Below are 23824 nucleotides of genomic sequence, written 5' to 3' on the forward strand. Positions count from 1 at the left end.
AGTTCATAGAATTTTCTTATGAATCGTTTAGGCCTACCAAGGAGAACTATGATTGAAATATGAGTGGCGCCCAACATGAAACACAAAAACTGTAGGTATTAGTAAAGACTTAAGGAGAGATTTTATAACGGAACTCATGCGAAGTTTTTGGATGCAATTTAGTTAGACTGTAATTTGATGGACGAAGTGAAGCAGACATAATAATAGAGACACCTAAAAGGCTTCGCTGGTCTGGCGCCCTACGTGAAACACAGAAACATTTTTTTTTTTTGAGGAAATGATATAGACTTATTCTAGGAAGTTATAAAGGAGGTAATCAATTTTTTTTTAACATTTTATTTGCCCACCCTGGAGAAGTATTAAATTGTAGGCTTTGAAATATGCGTGGCGCCCAACACAACACATTTGGAACAGATGCATTGTAGCTCTTATAAGGAACTCATGGCTAATTTTTGGAGTAAACATTGTTAGAGTCTAATTTGGTGATCGACATGTAGCATTTTGCAAGTCTGGCGCCAACTTGAAATCAAGACATACTCTGGGAAGTCGCTAAGGAGGTCATATTATATTTCATTGTTCACTTTATCGATGTATTATGGGAAATTACGACATTATATGCTTTGAATAATGCGTGGCGCTCAACGCAAAACAACATTTCACAACATTTCATTGTAACATTCATAAGGGTTTCCATGGGGAATTTTTTAATGGAATTCTATTAGAGTTTTATTTGGCGCCCGACGTGAAGCAAACATGTTTGAGACTTCTTAAAGTGTTCCTAAGTCTGACTCCAAAAATTATACACAAATAAACATTTTTGGGGTAATGGTAGACAAATATGGCGGCCGACGTGGGGCAGACATAAATAGTATCCTGTTTGCATTTAAATTATAGCATTTAAAGTCAACAGACAATTATTTAAGGCTTCATTAGACCCATACGCTTAAAAGAATTATTTTCAAGCAAATGGCGCCCAACGGTGTTACCCCTTTACAAGATGCCAATAAGGAGTTATATATCTTTGGTATAGAAGTCCCAGTTCTCATATGGAGTATCTGCAATTATATTTTTCAAATCGATTTCCAAACTTCAATTTCCCAATTCAAATCAAAAGTAAAAAATAAAAATTTACAACTTTGCACAAATTATTAGCTGGTCAATGTCATTACTTGTCTAGCTCAGTTTGTGTTTTTGCAATTTCTGAAAACTGCATCGCGCATGAAAAAAAGTCAAGGTCTAAATTGTGAATGCAAAGAAATAAAAAAAAAAGAAAAAAACTGACCATGAAATTTTGCAAATCTCTTTTTTTGTGATTTACGCTTCATTGCAACTGCAGCAACAACAACAACAGCAACTCTATGAACAAATTACTGTTGGTGATCGTTTTCGATTAGCATTTGAATGATGTGTGAGTGTGTATGTTTTTGAACTTAGCTTTTTGTAAGTTTCAAAAGCATGTGTCAATAATTATTGCATTAAATATCAAAAAACAGATAGACATATTAAGACAAGCTGAGAGACAGACAGAGCGACAGACAGACACCTGTCCGAATTTCGCAAGGAAAACTCTGTACATAGTTTTTTTTGTATAATGTGTGTCAATCATGTTGGAAAAACAAGATTATGTGCGTGTATTTTTAGGAGTGTAGTTTTTTTGCAAGGTCTTGTTTTATTACTTATTGAACATAACTTAATTATGTTTTACTGGAGTTTTATTACAAAAAAATATAAATACGGAGATTTAATTAGGTTTTGAGGTGTGTATTTTTTGAATGTCAAAAGTTGGTAAATTTTATTTTTTGAGGGGGAAATGCAGGCATGAAGGTCACCTTTTTCAAAACAAAAAATCCATGGCGATATTTAAAGTTCATATTGTAAGTGAAATCCATTGAAATTCAACTTTTTGGATTTGGCGCCCAACATGAGGCACAAGTAAAAAAGTCTTTTGGAGAAGGGCAGTACGTGGATTTTTACTCATTGAATGAATCCGTTGGATTCTTCATATATAAGACCGTGAAGACCTATGACATTATAACCTTAGAAAAATATATGGCGCCCAACGTAAGGCTCAAATAAACCAGTTATTGTGAGGGAAATGGAAGAGAATTCTTTTAGGATGTCATTTTAGCATTTTTTTAAAGCAGGCCATGATGAGGTATGACATTATAAGCTTTAAAAATGTCTGGCGCCCAACATGAAACCCAAAATCGTCGAAAAATTATGAGGTTCCAATTGTCAGATGATGAATACATACTTGGGATGAATTCTTAAGAATCTGAAATTAAATTCTTTCCTTCATATTTTCTTTCCATTTGTGTGGCGCCCAATTTAAACTGAAAAATAAAAAAATATTATGTTTGAAAATTGAGTAAGGAAGATAATAGAGCCCATAAGGATTTTTCCTCAAGTAAAATTTGTTCCTTATATTTTAATCCATATGGGTGGCGCCCAACATAATGCAAAATTAAAGGAACGAAGTTTTTTGTTTGCAAGTATATATATAAGACAAGTTGTTCATTGAGGCTAAGCTTAAAACCCCGTTTGGCGCCCTACGTAAACAACAAAAAAGGGGTTTTAACCGAACAAAAATTCGGTCCCAGATTTATTTTAAATAAGAATAGAATCCATTATATTTGTATCCCTTAATTCTGAAGATTTTTTATTGACATTAAAAAAACATTCCACCTCAGTTTCTTAGCAGCATAACCCATGAAATAGCAGATTTTAAATTAGCCCAACAATATTTGAAATGCATTTGGTTTACACACACGTGTAGATAATAATGCTGTGAGAAAATCTGTGTGTGTTTGTGCGTTTTTTTTTTCTTTTAAAAAATAACAAAGCATGACTGTCGGCCATTAGTCAAAGACCATCATCGGCAGCATTTCAAGACAATAAAACGCATTTATGATTTGCTATGCACTAAAGACTTCAATACCCAAGCCAAAAAACCAATGAAAAAATAAATTTTTTAAAAAATATTGAAATTCTCAATTCACGTCTGTCAACACATTTGGTGCAGATTTTCAATGGCTGCTGCTGGTTGCTAGGGTTTTGCAGTTGGCAGCATTTTAAGAATTTTCGTTTTTTTTTGGCAACCAAAGAATTTTGTTTTCATCTTGCAAACAAATTTGTTTCGAAGTGAAACAAATGTGATTTATAATTTTTGAAAAAATATTTAATTTTCACCTGTTTGTTAGGTTTCAAACAAAAACTATTTTTCTATTGTTTTTGTTGTGGTAATTTATTATTATTATCATCATCAACGCGTTATGAGGTGTGGGTCTGCACAGCACATCTATGTCAACGCGAATGGTATTGTTGTTGTTTGGGGAAAATAATTTAAATTTTATTATTTTTCGGCAAATTTGTCTAATGAACAACTGGTGTGACAAAATAGACTGCACAGTGGGCAAAAGAAATAAAAAAATTTCCTACATGAAAACCCTTTAAAGTGACTTCATGCTTTTCAAAAACATCCTGATTCTATATGACCTCAGAGGCTCCAAACCAGTGGAGCCGGAAATTAAAAAAAAAAAAATAATCAAAATGCATTGGCGCCCAACGTGAGGCACATATAACCAAATGCTTTTGAATATTACAAAGATATCATTTTGTGTGATTCCTGGAGTAGTTCAATAGGGTCTTGATATGGCTCTTTTGACATGGAAATGCATATATAGCTTGGGTGAGATTTGGCGCCCAACATAAATGTCGAATATAAAAAATAAAACATGTAAAAACTTGTTCTGTCAATACGATGTTTGGCGCCCAACATGGTAACTCTTTAAAGTGCACCAATGGATGTATTTCTAAGTTTACTTAACTCTGTTGGTATTGGAGATGAAGAGCTAACACAAATAAAAACGAGAGGAGCCTATAAATATCACTGGGGAAACCACCAAGAACTATGAAAGAATCAAAAATCGTGAATATCTCAATAAATGAGACTTAGGTAATATGTCGTTATAGGCTCTAACGAATTATGGCACCCAACTTGAAATGTAACTAAACAATATTTTGGGAATGTTGTCCAAAATACCTCTGAACTCTACATGGTCCTTAAACATTTTTTTCAAGTTTTTGAGATTGTAAAACTTAACTATTATTTTTTTGACAAATATGGCGCCCAATACCGTTTGCCATTATAACTCATTGCGGGATGCCCTATATTCCTTTATTAAAAAGCTCTAGAGTAACTAAGTAATTGAGATTTGGATCAAGAAAGTGGCGCCCAACGCGAAACACAAATAAGTAAAATTTTGGGGAAGTGCCCTATAAAATAATAAATAAATAATTGACTTACTATAAAGGTCTCCGAAGACTTAAGATATCTTTCTAATGCCCTTTATAGGCACAATAAAAAATATATACAGAATATCCATTATAAAGACAGACACCTATTCATGGAAATTCTAAAGACATAAAACCTGCCAGAGGTCTTCATAAAATCCCGATAAGCATTTTCCAAGAGAACTTCGTTCGATAAAATGCTTTCTAGAGGTCTTTGCTGAACCCCTGTCAAATGATATTGAAATACCCTTAAATACCTTCTGAACTCTCATAGAGCACTTCAAATGGCAAAATATCTTCCAAAGATTATCGAAGAACACCTGAGGCCTTTATAGACCTTCTGACTATTTAATCAAAACTATATATTTCAGGTCTTCCGAAGGCCTTCTTGATAGATTTTCATTACGAGGACTTTCAGGTGGTATATTTTCTGTAGGTCTCCTATAGACTTCAAAGGCATTTTGTAGACAGTAGAATTCTGAAACCACTTCTATAGATGGAAGACTTATCTGATAACTTCTATAGCCAACAATTTTTTTAAGGCATTTTGAAAGTCTTCCAAATAGAATTCCATCTAAGAGGACTTCTAAGAAACCCTAAAAACCCATTTCTAAGCCTTTATATACTTTCTGAGATTTTTTTAAGACCTAAGTCTTTCAAAACTTATATTCTTATTAGACTTTAAGAATTCCTCTAAGAGGTAGAATAATTTCTGTAGGTCTTCCATAGATTTCAAAGGCCTTTAGAAATCTCTTCTATAGATATAAGACTTCTATAGACAGACATCTTTCGATCTTCAATGAATAGAAATCTAGCAGAGATCTTTCATAGTTATTTGTACATCTTTTGTAGCACACGGCGTTTCAAAGGTATATGCTATATAGAATCTATAAATTATATTCAGAGGTTCTTTTCAAAAGAATACCTTTCCGACTTCTATAGAAATGAGATTTTCCGGAGATTTTTTTATGCCAGAACGTTTAAAGGGTCTCTTAAAAAGAAGACGCATTGATGGACTTCTGAAGAAGGTTACTTCTAAAGTGGAGGTGTCACAAGTGTCATCTTTAGGCAGAATATCTTTCAAAAGGTTTTCCAGGACATTTAATGGGTCTTCTATAAATAATACCCTTTTTTGGGGAATTCTGAAGAAGGCTACTTCTATGAAGAAGACCTTTCAAGGGCCCTCTTTCGGCTGAATATCTTTCAGAAGTCTTTCAGAAGAAGTTCGAGAGGTGGTATTTCAAAAGTTCAAAAGTTTCTATATAGAATCCATAAATTATCTTCAGAGGTCCTTTCCTTCACCTTTCCGAAGCTTTATATAAAAATGAGACATTCGGGAGATTTCTTTATCAGGACATTTAATGGATATCCTATAAATAAGACCCTTCGAGGAACTTCTGAAGAAGTCTACTTCTAAAAAGACCTTTCAAGGCAGAATATATTTCAGAGATCTTTCCAGGACATATAATGGGTCTCCTATAAAGAAGACTCTTCAACGGACTTCAGAAGAAGACTACTTATGAAAATAAGGCATTTCAAGGGCCCTCTTTCGGCTGAATATCTTTCAGAGAGGAAGAGCCTTTCAATGGAAGACATAACGTCTATGGATAAAAGATGAGTCTTCAATCCCTAAACAAAGTGTTCCATGAATAAAAGCCACGATTCCTTCTTAAAGGTATTAAAAAATCCATCGAATCAAAATTTCCGATTTTTATTTCGATTTCATCCCATTGTGCACTAGCAAAAAATTCTATTTTACAAAAAATTATTTTTTTTTTGTTTATTATTTTGAACATTTGCTCATTACGTATGATGCTGAAATATCAATTTTTTCCTCTTCTTCTTTTTGTCATATTTATATATATGTTCAAATGTTTGTGGTATTGCTAATCACGGTAGCAACGCTGATGGTGGTGATGATGATGATGCTTTTTGCCACAGCTGATGATGATAATAATGAAAGAAGAAGAAAAAAAAAACGATTTCAAGGTCTTCTTTATTGTTCATACACGAATGAGCCAAAATTGAAAACAAAAAATCCAACAACATCATCAGCAAACCAAACAAACCAAAAGCCAACAAAATGAAATATAAAAATAATATAACAGAAATATAAGAAGACACACACACACACAAAACGCTAACAGCTTGAGTAATTTCATGTTCATTTCACTTATTTCTGTTTGAGAAAGGGGGGTGTAGGGGGGGGGTGGCTTATATAACATTTCTTTATACTAGTATTTCCCCCTGATAGACATAGAGGCATTTTTTTGTAAAAAAATACAGAACCGAACAAACAAGAAAGCAAGCCAACCCAATGCCTCTTCTACTTCTTCTTCTTCTTCTGCTGCTGCTGCTGTTGGGCTGTCTTCTTCATTGGGGTATTACGTTAAATATTTGCTAGAGCGTGAAAATGAAACCGACAGTAGCCAAAAAGCAAAAAAATAAATAACTGATAGAACTAGCAAAAATTTCATAGCCAACGAAGAATGTTCACTTGAAAATTGAAAACGTGCTATATATCCGCTGCCAACAGAAAAAAATAAATATTGTTGTATTGAAGAACAGCAAAAATAACAGCAACAGCAAAAAAATAGCAAATAATAAATGTAATTCAAACCTCGTACCATATTTATTTTTTGACGTTCCTGTCCCCCAGGAAGTAAAGTGGTTGGTTACACAGAAATAAAACAAAATTTTTACAAAAACACACTCTCACACGCCCTATACCACCTATGGCCATGGTGGTTTGACACCAACATTCATCATCATCACCAGCCACATTTAAAGCCATAGCCTCCACCATCATCATCATCGTCATTGCCATCGTTTTGTCCATTCCCCCGGCTGTGTTATTAGCAGCAGTGACAATAACAGCGTCATACCAATCAATTTAAAGAAAACAAAAACAACAAAATTGTAATAACAACAACAAAAATTACTATTTTTACCCGTGCCAAATAGATAACAATGCAGTCAGTCGGCCAGCAGGCAGAACAAAAAAAAAATTGTCCAATTAAAAAATTTCGAACTAAATTTTGAAAACAAAAAATAGAACTACTAACATGCAGGACAGAGGAAGGTGTAGTTGAGGAAATTCTAGTATTTTAAAAATTAATTATTAAATGCTAAAAAAATGTCACAAAAATAGCTAACAGTGGTCTAGTGTCTGCATTAAGGATAGGGTGATGAGATTTAAAAATGTCGGAAAATGTTAGTAATTTATGTCGACCATTACAAGACCTTTACACAATTTCTTTTGAGCACAGAACAAATTAGGATTAGAAAGAATTTGGATTAAAAAACCTGATTTTGAACATCTACGTTGAATTCTACCAAGTATGGGGTGCTAATTTTTTTAAATATCCCCTTTTTTAAGCCCGAATTTTCGGAAATCGAACATAATGTGAACAAAAAATATGTTGGAAAAAATGGAATTCGATTGGATCGAACGTATAAACAACTCAGTTTCAGATTTTATCCAACATAACATCTTTCAGATACAGTTAGAAGATCTCAGAAGACCAAAACAAAATATATTAGAGAGAACTTCTTAAGGCAAAACATATTCGAGAAGTATTTGCAGAACATCTGTAAAATGATCAGTATATACCTAAAAATACCTCTTGAGACATTACAGAGAACTTTTAAATCCAAAACACCTTTCAAGGGTTTTTGAAGAACCATTTTAGGCCTTTATTACCTTCTGAAAGTTTTATTAAAAATTTTATATTTCATGTCTTCTAGATAGATTTCCTCAAAAAGGACATTCAAGGTCTTCTATAGATTTCCAAGGCATTTTATAGACCTCGGAAACCCCTTCAATGGATGGACCTATTAGATAACTTCTATAGTCACACATTTTTCGATTTTCAAGGAATAAATTTCTAGCAGAGGCCTTTCACAGTTACTTATATAAGAGATTTTTTATGGTATTTTGTAGAACATGGCGTTTCAAAGGTATTTTCTATACAGTAGCTCCCTTAGAGATCATTTACAAAAAAAAAATCAATCGAGGCCTTCTATTGACAAAATCGAACATATTGTGAAAGTCAGAAAAAGTCTGAAGTATGTTGGTGATAAAACACCTAAAACACCAGCGAACCCAATCTATGATAAAACACTTTTTGTAGATCCATAAAAGATATACATATATACCCAACTCTACTATGAAATGTTCTCAAATTCAGAGAAGGCATTAAAAGACCTTTCTAAGAACACTGATAGTTCTGTTACCCAATGATGACCTCTGAAATGTCGTATGTTTATATAAAGCCTGATCATCTGTATTTTAAAAAGTTATCCTTTATTTGGTATAAGGCATTCTGTTCAGAGCCAAATCGACAGAAGACCTCCAAAAGCTATTCTATTTGTAGAAGTCATCATGAAGGTCCTAAACTAGAAGGTTATCTGCCTATAGGACGACCTCTAAAAGACATTCTGCCTATCGAAGTCTTCTGAATATGCTTCTATAAAAAGTCTGCAGGCTGTATTCGAAATGGCAATTTTCTTTATAAAAGATCCTGTGAAAAATATTCTATTTATTGATGGCACCTGAAACGTTGTATATTTACAGACCTGAAATGTCTACTATATCAGACGGTCTTCTATACACATAAGGCTATATAATAATATTCTAACTGTAGACCTCTCAAGGTCTTCTCTTTATAAAAGGCTAATATTAACCCTTTTAGAGCATTGAAACCATTTCTTTTCTTAGATTATATCTATGTAAAAGACTTGTGGACCTCCGAAAGGTATCGTCCATAAAAGGTCTCCTAAGTATGTGGCCCATGGAAGTCTGCTAAATATATTTTGCCTAGGACTTTAGTCTTCTCTCCATAGAATCTATCAGACGTCTTATTTTCTGAAATTCTTCTGATCATAGAAGGCTTCATGAGTCTTCCGACTAAAGAAATTTCTCACATAAGTCCTCAGATCTCAGAGGCATTTTGTCAATTGAAAATCTCTGCACTCTTTTGTCTAAAGAAGTGTTGTAGAAGTTTTTCTGACCTAGGGTTTCTCTCTCTCTTTTCTCTATAGAAACCTTCACAGGTCTTCTGTCTATGGAAGGTTTCTGAGGTTCTTGTGATCATAGAAGGTTTCTTAAGTCATCTGGCCAAAGAAATCTATCACAGAAGTCTTTAGATATCAGAGGTTTTCTGCGAATTGAATTTCTGGGATCTTTTGTTTTTAGAAGTGCCCTAGAAGTTTTACTGCCATAGTAGAGAGACTTCTGTAAGTAGAATATATATTGAGGTCATCTGTTTACAAGAAACTTCATTAGAAGGCTTCTGACACAGAAGTCATTTAAACACCTCTTTTGTCTATTGAAATTCTCTGGCGTTCTTGTAATCATAGAGGGCTTTGTGATTTTTCAGCCTAAAGAAGATCTCTAACAAATCTCTCACAGAAGTCATCAGATCTGATCACAGTTTTCTGTCAATTGAAAACCTCTGGGGTCTCTCTGTCTATAGAAATGCTCTAGAAGTTTTTCTGTCCATAGAAGATGGTTTTCTGTAGATAGAATACCTCTGAAGTCGTCTGTCCGCAAGGAACTTCCTTAGATGACTTCTGAGTTTTTCTGATAATAAAAGTCTTCCTAAAACTTTCTGAGGTTCTTAGGACCATAGATGGTTTCTGGAGTTTTCCGTCTACGGGTGGACGAAATCTCTCAGATCTCAGAGATTTTCTGTCAATTGAAAATCTCTGAGATATTCTGTCTATATAAGTGCTCTAGAATTTTTTTCAGATCATAGATATATATATAGAATACCTCTGAGGTCGTCCATTAACCATTTGAGAGAATTCCTTAAAAGACTTCTCAGCTATTTTTTTCATATGAGTCCTTTACTTTTAGATGTCCTACCAAAAGAGGGCCGTTAGAAGAATTAAAAATCTTCCTATATCTAAAATTTCTCAGAAGTCATATAAGAGATGGTTGAAGACCTCTGAAAGGACTTCTCAAGAAGTTTATCATCTTTAAGAGAAATATGATGGTCTTAGAGGAGCTTTGATCTCTCCTATCAATTTGAGACATTCGTCCATTAAAAGACACTGACTTCGTTTATCCGAATGCCAGTCATCTGTCATCACAGTTTTCTCAGCTTGGGGTGTCGTACGTCACGATTTCTTCAATATCCGATCATAGAACGGGACATTTGGCTTTGTTCCAAGTACATTAAAATTTCATGTAGTATAATTGTTGCCCATACGATCCTGGGCCAATAAATTCCGAGGTACAACACCCTTGCAGTGGAAGAAATCTGTAAATTAAACATGCACCTTCCATGGACATTGGTCTTATATATGGCTTCCAGTTTGAAGATTGAACTTTAATCTCAACACCATGACCAATAATATTGCCCGCCTCGATTATCAGGGTAGCGCCAAGGAAATTAAAAAGTACACCACATGATCATATTTTTGATTATTAATTGGTTACCTCTGACGATTTTTGACTCCTTATCTGTCAAATATATTTCTGATTCTTTTTTTTTAATTTATCAAAAGTGTTTTTTGGGGCCTTTGGGATACCTCAAAAAAGACAAATTGATATGTCCCCAAACATTAAAAACAAATGTGTTGTATTTTTACACTTCACCCCGCGGGGAGATATCACAAAAAAAAACATATTGGTAACCCAATACACTTATCTATCGTATAGGTAGAGTTCTATAACCCCATCATTTGACACTTTCCCTACTCAAAAAAATAAAACACCAAACAACAACATGCAAGTACTCCCCTTAAAACTAACAAACAATAAAAACTAAATTTTCGGGATGATGGGGGGAGTAATCATGGAGTTGAGGTTCATGTTGTCGTTGTTGTTATTTTGAAAGTGGAACTTCATTTCCAGAATTCTTATCTCTTGACGCAAACAGGCAGCCAAGCAAGCGAGTAGACAAACAAGCAGACAAGCCGAAAGACAAACATACAGAGAGTGCTATGCTACATTCTATTTGTCACATATGTATGTACATATGTATGAATGTGTGTAATTGTATCTCGTTTGTGTTTTTTGTTGTTGTTGTTGCAGTTTCTTTCTGTTGAAATGTTTATGTGCACACACAAACAGAAAAATTGTTGACATCACAAAAGTGTAGAATGTGGAGTGTTTGGAGTATCTTTTTTTGAATATGGGGATACACTTTTCTCTGTGATTTGTTATCTACAACAACAAAAAGGAAGAGATTTGTTGTTGTTTGTTGGGCATACACACATATAAATACTCCCCTTAAAAAAACGAAAACTAAGTATGACAATTTATTTTGTTGTTGCTACTATTGTGGGTTTTGATTATTGCAACACAAGCAACAAACACTTAAAAACCACTACTCCACTAAATGGAAATTGTGTTTGGCTGGCTGGCTTATCAGCTGTGGAAGAGACTCCGCCAACACATAAAAACAAAACCGACAGACAGACAAATAGATATGTTGAGATAATTGTGTTGATATACAACATAGAGTCACACAAGAGATATGATTATTTGGATCACACAGACATACATCCACCCATACACATGTGTGCTGCTGCTGCATACGTTGTAAATTTCCGCCCCTTAAAAACAAATTGATTATACCCGGAATACAATTTTTACTTGCCTTTGCTTTGCTGCACATTCAAATGTAATTAGATTTGAAATGTTGATAGTGGCAGATTTGTTGTTGTTGTTGAAACAATCAACCCTTATATTGTTGTTGCCGTTTTAGTTTTTAATTTTTTATATTGAGTGTGACAATACCAATAAATTAGATCGTTAGATCGTTTCAATGTGGGATATTTGTTCCATTGGGGACGATTTTTGGATTTTGAAATCGAATAGAAATTTGAGGGGTTTTGAAGGATAAAATATTATTTTTAGTGGAGTACAGGACCTTTATTTGCCATTGTCCTAAAAAAATATATATTTTTGAGTAACTGCATTTAAATGAAATTTTCTGACTTAAGAACTGATTTTAGGGTTTTACAATTAAAGGAAGAATTATTGACAAGAGTCCCAGGAATAAATTTCCTTCGAACCTCCACTATGCAGCTCTTTAATTTATTTGAGACAAAATCAATTTAAAATATGTCATGCTATGCTTCACTTTAAAACGCCTTTATTTTCAAATAATTATTAGTTTGAGTACAATTTCTATTATAAGATGACGTAAAAGGATATAAATTGTTAAGGACAAACTATTCCTTTGTTGATAACCTTAATTTCATGCTTTGGCACGAAGTTAAAATATATACGAATTGTTCATGAAATATGGGAATCAAATGTCCCATAAACAGCAAATTTTAAAAAATAAGTATTTTTTGAGTAACTGCATTAAAATTAAATTTTTATGGCATAAGAAAAAATTCTAGGGTTCTACCACTAAAGGAAGTTTTATAGACAAGATATCAGGGAATAAATTTTCCTCGGCATCCTTGTTTTCAGCTCGTCAATTTAGTTGAGAAATAATCATTCTATAATATGCCATTCTATACACTAATTTTAAAATCGCTTTATTTTTAAATTATCATTAGTTTTAAAGTTAAATTTTCTATTTTAAGATTATGTAAAAGGATATGGGTTGTAAAGGACCAAGTATTCCTTAGTCCATGCTCTTAATTTCGTACTTTGATACGAAGTTAAATTATCGAAGTTTTATACGTAAAAATTGGTTTGAACTACCAAATCTTATAATAAATTAAATTAAATATAAAACTGATGATTTTCAGTAATTGCAGTAGGTTTCTTATTTCTTCTTTTAAAGTATATTGTAATGCTGTACTATTAAGGAAAGAATTATCGTCAAGAGTCCTAGGAATAAATGTCCTTCAGGACTCATCTCTCCAGCTCATCTATTTTTGGCAAAATATTCGCTTCAAAATATATAATTCTTAACATCAGGAAAATTCGTTTATATTAAATTTGTCTTTAGTTCTCAGATGAATTTTATACAAGAAAATGACGGAAAAGTCCTTGGGGTATAAAGGACAAAGTATTCCTTGATCAATTCTATATATTTCGTTTTTTGATGCGATGTTGAAATTTTTATATTTTATAAACAAAAATAGGTTTTAAATTGTTCCTTCCTAGAAAAATGTAAAACAGTAATATGTTTGTGGGTTGTCTGTTATAAAATAAAATTGTTCGCAGAGGAATTTATTGTAGTGCTCTACCATCAAAGGAAGAATTATTGCCAAGAGTCCCAGGAATAAATGTCCTTCAAAACTCTTCTCTCCATCTCAACTAATAATTGGAGAAATATTCTCTTAAAATAAGTCATTTTAAACACCTGGAAAATGCCATTATATAAAAATTATTATTAGTTGTATGATGCATTTTCTATATGAATATTTTGGAAAAGTCCTTGCGCTGTAAAGGACGAAGTATTCCTTCATCGTTTTTTTTAATTTCATTCTTCGGCACGAAGTTAAAATTTTGAAGTTTTATTCATAAAATATAGGTTTTTTTTGTGCCTACCTCAAAATTACTGAAACAACAACTGTTTTGTGGGTTATCAGTAATAAAGCGAATTTTTCCGCCAATGGAATTTATTGTAGTGTTCTACCATTAGTGGAAGAATTATTGCCAATAGTCCCAGGAATAAATGTCCTTCAGGACTCGTCTCTACAACTCATATATTTAGTAGAGAAAAGTTCTCTTCAAAATATCCCTTGGAAAATATGAAACAAATTACTCTACACCGAAATAATGTTTGTTATAAAATTCAATTCCCACTGAAAGATGATGGGATAGACCTTAGCCTTTAAAGGACGAATTATTCCTTAGCCGATTTTATTAATTTTTTTCTTTGACACGAAGTTAAAATATAACATATTTATATTCTGAAATATAGACTTTAAGTGTACATACCTAAAAATAATCGAAACAATAATATTTGTGTGGGTTGTCTGCAATATAATGAATGTTTCCGCTATGAAAATCGATTGTAGATTTCTACTACTAAAGGAAGAACTATTGCCAAAAATCTCAGAAATAAATGTCCTTCAGGGCTCTTCTCACCAACTCATGCATTTAGTAAAGAAATGTTCTCTTCAAAACATGCCTTTGTAAATAACAAACAAATTTCTCGATACTGAAAGAATTTTTATTATAAAAAACATTTCCCACTAGAAGATGATGGTATAGTCCTTGGGCTATAAAGGACGAATTATTCCTTAGACGATACTCTTTACTGTGTTTCTTGGCACGTAGTTAAAATATAAAATATTTATACGTGAAATATGGGTTTTAAATGAGCCTACCTAAAAATATTTGAAACAAAACTATTTTTGTAGGATAACTTTAATAAAATTCATATTTCCGTCATAAGGATTTTATGTAGAATTCTACTGCTAACGGAAAAATTGTTGACAACATTCCAAGGAGTAAATGTCATTCAGGACATATCTCTCCAGCTCTTCGGCGTACATGAGAAAATGCCTCTTCGAATTATGTTTTTGTAATTACTGAACAAATTCCATTATATTAAATGTATTAGTGGCTTTAAGATAGATTTTCGACTAGAAGATGGCGGAAAAGTCCTTGGACAATAAAGGACGAAGTTTTCGTCGATCGATTTTCTTGGGATCGTTCTTTTACAAAAAGTTGTAATTTGACAGTTTTTTTTATCTAAAATATAGTTTTTAATTGTTCCTTCCTACAAACAATGCAAGAATCGATATTTTTGGGTTAACTGTAATAAACTGAATGTTTACGCCTGAAGAGTTTTTTACAGAGTTCTACTAATAAAGAGCAAATTATTAATAACATTCCAACGAGTAAATGTCCTTCAGGATACTTCCCTCCAGCTCTTTGGGTTACATGAGAAAATGTCTCTTCAAAATATGTAATTGTAAATACTAAACGAATGCCTTCATATTAAAATTATGAATACGTATATGAAGGATTTTTTGTTATAAGGCGATGAAAAAGTCCCTGAACTATATAGGACGAATTATCCCTTAGATGATGCTCTTAATTTTATTCTGTAAGGTCATCATCATATACATACGTTTTATACTTAAAACATCGGTTATTTCAACACATCATACATAAATTACTCAATTTATTTGTTGGTGTTAGCTGAAGGGAATTGCTGTTTTTTTTGTCTCGAATTTATAGAATTATAGAGCTGGGTCCTTAGAGAAAGAATTGTTTACAACATTCGATGGAGTAACATTCCTTCAGAACACTTCTCTATAACTCCTCTAAATATTAAAAAAAACTTCTCTTCAAAATACGTAATTCTCCAAATCTAATTTCTTGGCTTTATCATTTTCTGTATTTTTTTAAACGATTTTCTCTTAGATGATGGGGACATAGAGCTTAGACATTAAAGCATCAAATATTGCTTGATGTAAACCCTTCACTTCATGCCTTGACATAAAATCAAAATATTCTATATTTCAACACTTTTTTGAAGAAACTCTTCCCCTCCTTAACAGAGAATTCCCCCACATTGGAAAACGTTTATTTAAATTTTAAAAATTTCAACAACAATTTTCACACATTCATACACACACTCATACCCACTTATAATTTCAAACACATTTTCCCACAAAATCTACAAATTTCAAAAAAACCAAATCAAAATCTCAACCTTTGCCCTCATTTACATCAATTATGCGGGTTTAATTTTTCACTACATTTGAAAATAAAAATAAAACAGAATATTTATTTCATGACTTATGGACTGTTACAATTACTGTGTGACATATAATATCGATGTATCGATTGATTTGCCGATATCTTAGATATCCCCCTGGACTATTGTGTGAACACAAACGCACACATACACGCATATTGTTTGATTAATAATGTTTTTATTCATGGCCTGGCACATTGAATGGAATGGAAGAGCGTCATCATCAACAACCCTTATTGATGGTTTGCCGGCCCGCATTTCAATCAATTTTTATTGAAGCCAATTCTCATGCATAGCTCCACCCACCCCTTTGGCATAGACATCTTTAGTGTTTCTTTTAAATAGTTTTCGTTTCAATTGACTTTTTTCCATTCATTCTTTCTTTCTTAACTTATTGTTGCATAAAATGCAAGAGGGAGCAGAAAAAGGAACTGAATCTATGGCGTCATCACCATCATCATTATCACAGTCAGCATAACTTTATTTGCTGTCCTCAGAAAAACCAAAAAAAAAAAACCAACCAGGGGGTGGATTGTTGTGTTGTGTGTGAGGGGGAGGGAGTGGAGATCAACATATCAACTGTGAAAGATACAATTGCATTTCCACACACACACACCCATGTACACATTTACAGAAACAAAACCCGTTGAAAATTAAGAGCATTTTATATTTGATTGTAAACATCGTTTGGGAATCGTCTTAAGTCGTTGGTGTTAATGTCATTGCTTCAATATTTTGGGGGATGTTGGAAAATCTGCAAAAGCTTACAAAGATTTTACTTTAAATGCTCAGGGCTTATAAAGATAATGGTGATGTCGGAATTTATGCTTCAACGCATAATTGGGTATTGTAATGATTTCATACACAATTTTAAAAAATGAAATTAAATTTTTCTTACAGAATTAATTAAATTTTCCAAAGAGAGAAATGTTGAGAATTTCTCGTTGAACATTTTCTCTTCAGAGAACATATGGTTAGCTCACCGTTTTCTTTGAGAAAAAGTCTTTTTAAATATAAAACTCTCAGTTTTATTGAAACTCCACTTTAATTATATCATACCACATATGACTGTTGACTTTTTTGCCGATAAGATGAAGAAAAAGGGATCGAACTGTAAAGGATGAAGTAATCCTCTATATTTTTATCTTTAATTCATTCTTTGATGGGAACAAAAAATATTAATGCTTTAAAGCAAAAAATCCCTTTCAAATTACCCATCCTATAAATATTTTTATAAAAATCGGGCTACTTTAGAAATTCATATATTTTTGGCGTAATAGTTTACAATGGAGTATCCTATCCAAAGGATTAAATGTTAAAAACCTTTCTTTTAACATTTTCTCTTTCAAATACCACTCGTTTACTCCTCTATTTACACAAGAAATGTTCTCTTCAATTTTGACCTTTATGAGTTTAATAGAAATTCGTTTATAACTTAATTATCATTATTTTGACGGTGGATTATCTGTTACAAGATGAAGAAAAATGACTTGGAGGATAAAGGACGAATTATTCCTCTCCATATGCTCCTTATATCATTCATTGGGACAATGCTAAAATATGAATATTTTATAGCAAAAATATTGCTCACATTGTAACACTACTAAAAAAAATTTGACAAAATAGGATCACTTTATTTTTATATTTATTTTTTGTATAAAATTTTAATGTAGAGTATCCTTCTTAAAGGAAAACAATATAGAAAATTCCCCATTAAATATCTTCTCTTTTGTGTTCCAAATACTCTTCTCTTTACTTGAGAAATTTTCTCTTAAAAATAAACTCTTTTGTGTTTGAAGCAAGTGACTTAATAATGAAATATTGACCACATTTTGTATGGATTTTCATTATTAAGATAAAGGAATTGAGCTTGGCCTCTAAAGGATAAAATATTCTTAAAGATATCCTCTTTATTTTGTCCTTTGATCAAATTTCAGTATATTTGCTCTTTATACGGAAAATATGTATTTTATTAGACCATTCTAGTAATAATTATCAACAGAAATGTTTTTAGGAGTTAATCTGCAAAAATATACTTTTTGTAAAAAAGGACTTTCAATAGAGTATCCTTCTCAGAGAAATAGGTGTTGAGGACTTGCCAAGGATACTTTTCTCTTCCAAACTTTTCTCTTTAGCTCTACTCTTCACTGGAGAAAAACTCTCTTTAAACTAAAAAATGCATAGAATCATGGCAACTTCTATTAAAATTAAGTACTATCACGTGTAACATCGATTTGTTGCTTTATAATGAAGGAAATGGGGTTTGACCCTAAAGGAAAAAATATATCTCTACACATCCTCTATTTTTCATGCTTTGTCATGAAACTGAAATATGTGCTTTTTATACCATTATTTGATTTTATGATCTTATCTAAAAACATTATAATTATGGGTTTCTTGGGGGAAAATATATGTTATGCTATTAAATTGTTATCATAGAGTATCCTTGTCAAAGGATAACGTATTGACAACTACTCCATAAACATTTTCTTTTCAAAAACTTTCTTTTTAGCTTCTCTCTTTATAAGAGAAAATATTTCATAAAACAAAATGTATTTTCATAAAACAAAAAATGCAACAAAATGCCTTTTTAATGATTTTATCATCTTTTAGATTTCGATTTTTGGTTATATGTTAAAGGAAAAGGGCCTTGATCCTTCAGGATGAAATATTCCACTATATATTCTCTTCATTTTTTACTTTAACATTGTAGCAAAATATTAAGCATTTGTTCTTCAAATATGTGATTTAGTATACTAAACTCCGTGGTGCCTTCTTTAAATTAAACCACTTTAATTATCACTTAATAAATTTTGCAAAAATGTTAAAGGAAAGGACTTTTAACTCCAAAGCAGGAAATATTCCTATATATATTCTCTTTATTTCATCCTTTGATGTCATATTAAAATATTAACGTTTTGTACTCTCCATATGAGTCTTAATGTACCATTCTTTATAGCACCTTTCTATACGATTCTATAGGAAATAAAATTGATATACTTTTGTAATGTTAACTTTTTTCTTGTAAAATTAAGGTTATGAGGTTGGATCCTAAAGGAAGAAATGTTCCTGTTTGCATCCTTTTCAATTCATACTCGGATTCAAATTTGAAATTTTTAATTTTTATACCAAAAAATATTTATTTTTGTAACCATTCCAAAAAATATATATATATATATATATATTTTTATCCTTTTAAATAAATGCTTTGTATGTACTTAAATTGTTGCTATAGTATATCCTTCTCAAAGGATAAAATGTTGTAAACATGCCAGAGAAAATTTTCTCTTTCAAACTTTTTTCTTTAGTTCTTCTCTGTATAAGAGAAAATTTCTCTTTGAAATGTAAATAGGAAAATTATTTGTTGTTTAATGAAATTATCATCGATTTTAAATTTTTTCCTATATAACAACGGAAATGACATTTCAAACTAAAGGGAAAAATATTCCTCTATGTATCCTGATTATTTCATACTTTGACATCATGTTGTAATATTAAAGATTTGTACCTGAAGTATGTGTTTTAAAATACCCTTCATGTGGATAAGTGTTTACATGATTGATGATTTTTGGGAAATTTAAGAAAAAAATTAATATTAATATTTAAAATAAATAATGTTATAAAAAACTACTTTTAAGAAATGAGAATTATACTTTAAGATTTAAAATCTATTCTGTTTGCCAGTCGTAGTCAAGTTTTTTTCTTTAGAATAGCCTTAAGTTAATGATACCATTTCATCAAATTCTATGGAATGTATATATTTACATATACATAATCAAACATTGTTTGTTTTGTTTGTATCAATTCATCTAACTACATACATACCGACATATATGTAAATACTAATTTCTCAATCGAAATTCAATCTTAACATTTCATATTGTTTGATGTTGTCATCATAAACTCAAGTCAATTTCAATTCTAAATCAAAATCAATCGAAATGCTTTTGATGTTGTCTCATGTGTGTAGACGTAGATGGTGTCATTTCATTGTCATAGAAAAAAATCAATCAACAACAATAATAATAAAATTAGAGCAATCTCTAATGCTGGACCATGGAACCACCTTTGCTTGCTGAAATAATTTCTTTATTATTTTTTTCTTGTATAAAAAATATTTTTTCGTCCCTCTACTCTTATACCAGATTTTCTTAATTTCCCCCTTTTAAATAAACTAATTTTCCTTTAGACCTAACCCTAACGGAATAAAAATTAGAACCCCTTCTTAAATGCTATTTCTTTTTCATATTTAACCCCAATTCAAAAAATGAATTATTTTTCTCTCCCCCTCCCTCTCTTCTTTAATTAAAAAGGATTCTATTAATCAAAAAGAAAAATTAATTAATATTTATTATTATTGTATTTTTTGTGTAAATTGTTATATATATATCTTTATTACTATTATATATATTAAATATTTAATGTTTGTTTTAAAATTATTTTTATAATATGTGTGTACTTTTTATATTGCTGCATTTTTCTCATAAACAATTTTTTTCTTTTTTTCTTTTTTCCATATACTCGTTATACTCGTATCAAAAAATCAAATCTCTAATTATAATTATCGCACCATTCAAACTCTGTAAACCAAATCTAAAAAAATTACCAACCACCTACCACTTCAAAAAAAAATCTAAATTCGATTTTTTACAAAAATTGTCATCATTCAAAACGTCACCACACCACCAAAACAACCAACCACTATCTCTCTCTTATATATCTGCCACCACCTTAATAATCAAACAAATCAGAAGGACTAAAACGCATTCTTATAACCAACATCTAACAGTTCGTTGCGTGTTGCATTGCTTAACAGAAACAAACCACAAAAAAACCCAGGCTGTAAGAACTCACCAAAATTCAAGATAATTAATTATCATAAGGAACCTCCTCAACTCATTAGTGTGGCACACATCAAACGAAAAAAAAACAACAACAACAAAAAGGATCATCAAACATTTGTTAAGAGAAAAAACATAAGAGAACAAGATAGCCAAAGAGAGTTTGAAACCGGAGCAAAAAAAGAGAAAAGTTCTAAATACAATTGAAGTGGTTATGACAAAATAACAACAAAAAATTTAATTACAACAACAGCAATAAAACAGAAACAGGATCAAATCCCATCATCATCATTGCCATCCTACGTTTAGTCTTCACTGGAGTAACTGAAGTGCGGGGCAAACAGTCACACAACCACCACCACAACAGCAGCAACAACAACAACAACTATCCAAAGGCCTATCAAATTCAAGTGTAGCTAAATTTTTTCTGTGTTTTTGGTTAATGCTTATTACGCTCTCATCATTGCTGTAATTCAGATACCCAGATAGCTCTCGCCAAACACCAAAAATTCGTTGTCGCTCTTTTTTCAAAAACCACAACAAATCTATCTCTCTCTCTATAAATATTTCGCTCTGTTGTGACGATTATTAGCATCTCGTTCGTTCGCTCGCTCGCTCGCTCGCCCGCTCGTTTGTTCGTTCGTTCATCCCAAGCAAAAACAAAAAAACCAACACCAAATAATCCACCGCCACCACCACCACCGTCAGAGCTATTTGAATCATCAAACCAAAAACCAAGACCACAAAAACAAAAAATCAAAAAAACATTTCAAAACAATCGCCCAACCACAGAGAGATTTAATCACAGTTCTCTCTCGCCATCGTTATCGTTAAAACCATCAAAATTCCCATCATAATGGCCGAAGACGCTACCATGGAAACTTGCCCCAGCCCTGAAATTGGTGACTCTAGAAAAAGACCACTCGATACCGATCCAGAAAATGAACAATCCAAACGCTCCCATTTCAGTTCTGGTAAGTTTTTGTTTTTATTTTTGGTTCCTGTTGTTTTCTGTAACGTTTTTTTTTGTTTCGAGAGAAACCACTCTCTCTTTACCTCTCTTTTACTCTCTTGTTCTATGATTTTATTTTTTGAAATATGATTTCTTAGTATGAAAAGAACAAATTCTCTCTCTCTCTCTCTATCAATCAAATCAATCATTGATCGTTTCATTTTTCTCTCTCTCACTATATATCAAAACTCTCGCTCTCTCTCGTTATCATTTTCAATAAAAACAAATTTTGTGTTTTGTTCATTGACAAAGCAAATCAATAAATAAAAGCTCTCTTATTATATTATTTTTTTAATATATCTATATATTATTTTTATTATTACTATTATATATAAATATTTAAACAAAAAATTCATAACATAATTATAAATATAAGTGTGTGTAATTTTGTGGATCAACAAATCAGAAGCAATCAACATAATTTTTGTCTCTCTATATATTACCAAACTACTACTACAATCGCTCTCTCTCTATATTTATCTCTCTCTGAAATCGTACATCGCAATAACTCAAATATCTTTCTCTCAGCGAATTATCGTTACATTATGCATCATATAACTCTCGCTGCATAATCAATCGTTCGATCAATCAATCAGTTCAGTGAATATCAATTTAGCCCTTTCATGCCGCCAAAATCAGTTCGAAAACGCCCAAATCAGTTCAAAATCGTTCTCAGTGTTTTCTCTCATCTTTGTGTTGTCATCTAATGTGTTTTTGGTTAGCGCTTTTTAAGCTTTAATTTTTTTATATGTTAATTATTTGGTTTTAAATAAGTTTTTAAAAATATATATGAAATAAAGGTTAAGAAATATATACTTATCATATTAAATAATACAAATATTTTATGAATATTTAATATTTTAAATGGTTTGAACACAATATATATTTTTATAATATTTTCCGAGAAAAAGGAAATTGTAGTCAAAAATGCCCCCCAAAAATATGTATCATATTAAACGAATAATTTTGCCGAAAAGTATGCTTTAAATATTGCCACTTGTTTTGAGGACATAGAGAAAAGTGCCTATGAAATCTTGAAATATATTCAGAACTGGCCAGCAAAGTTTTCTAAGAAAATATGACGTTTCAAATAGATTTCAACGATTTTGCCTGAAAGTATGCATCAAGATCTTAACATGCCAACTTATTAGGACATCACTGGATATATACCCAGAATATGAAATATTCTTGGTGTATATACTTATAAAGGTCCTCTTTGAATTGATTTTAATTCATCAATTTTATAAAAACAGTTGCTTTAGAGTTTCAGCTATAAAATAAATTATATGCAGAACAAATTGCCTACACTTAGGCGACATTATTTTTTGAAGAAAGAAACAAAATTGGCAACCCTTTTCAACAAGCCGATTTGCCGTGCTTCCTGAGAACCTCAAGCGACTCAGAAAGTTCCCTGTCCTCATACAGAAAATTTCTCCTGCTGCGAAATCAAACCCTCGGAGATTATATGCAGAAGAAAATGCCTACATTTAGACGACATTGTTGTTTGATGCAAGGCACAATATTGGCAACACTTTTCAACAAGTCGATTTGTTGTGCTTTCTGAGGACCTTAAGCGACTCAGAAAGTTCCCTGACCTCATACGAAAAATTTCACCTGCTGTGAAATCAAACCTTCGGAGATTAATTGCAATGCAGTTTTTTCAAGAAACAATACAGTTGCAAATGGGTTTAAATAATTTTTGCCTGAAAGAACAAATTGCCTACAGTTAGGCGACATTGTTTTTTGAAGAAAGAAACAAAATTGGCAACCCTTTTCAACAAGCCGATTTGCCGTGCTTCCTGAGAACCTCAAGCGACTCAGAAAGTTCCCTGTCCTCATACAGAAAATTTCTCCTGCTGCGAAATCAAACCCTCGGAGATTATATGCAGAAGAAAATGCCTACATTTAGACGACATTGTTGTTTGATGCAAGGCACAATATTGGCAACACTTTTCAACAAGTCGATTTGTTGTGCTTTCTGAGGACCTTAAGCGACTCAGAAAGTTCCCTGACCTCATACGAAAAATTTCACCTGCTGTGAAATC

The 23824-nt window shown here is 31.9% G+C and overlaps 1 protein-coding gene across 2 annotated transcripts in view; it reads left to right on the forward strand.

The window, feature by feature from the left end:
- Window positions 1–21462: 21462 nt before the first annotated feature.
- The window catches only part of LOC133337759 (RNA-binding protein Pasilla-like), a 74173-nt gene continuing 71811 nt past the window's right edge, over window positions 21463–23824 (forward strand). For both annotated transcript variants that reach the window (XM_061545965.1, XM_061545966.1), the window contains exon 1: window positions 21463–21741. In XM_061545965.1, the coding sequence (XP_061401949.1) occupies window positions 21624–21741 (118 nt within the window). In that variant the 5' untranslated portion in view covers window positions 21463–21623. The remainder of the gene's footprint in view (window positions 21742–23824) is intronic.

The sequence above is a fragment of the Musca vetustissima genome, unplaced genomic scaffold (genome assembly GCF_032173495.1).
Source record: "Musca vetustissima isolate MV318-11 ecotype Yass unplaced genomic scaffold, APGP_CSIRO_Mvet_v1 utg1903, whole genome shotgun sequence".
NCBI lineage: Eukaryota > Metazoa > Arthropoda > Insecta > Diptera > Muscidae > Musca > Musca vetustissima.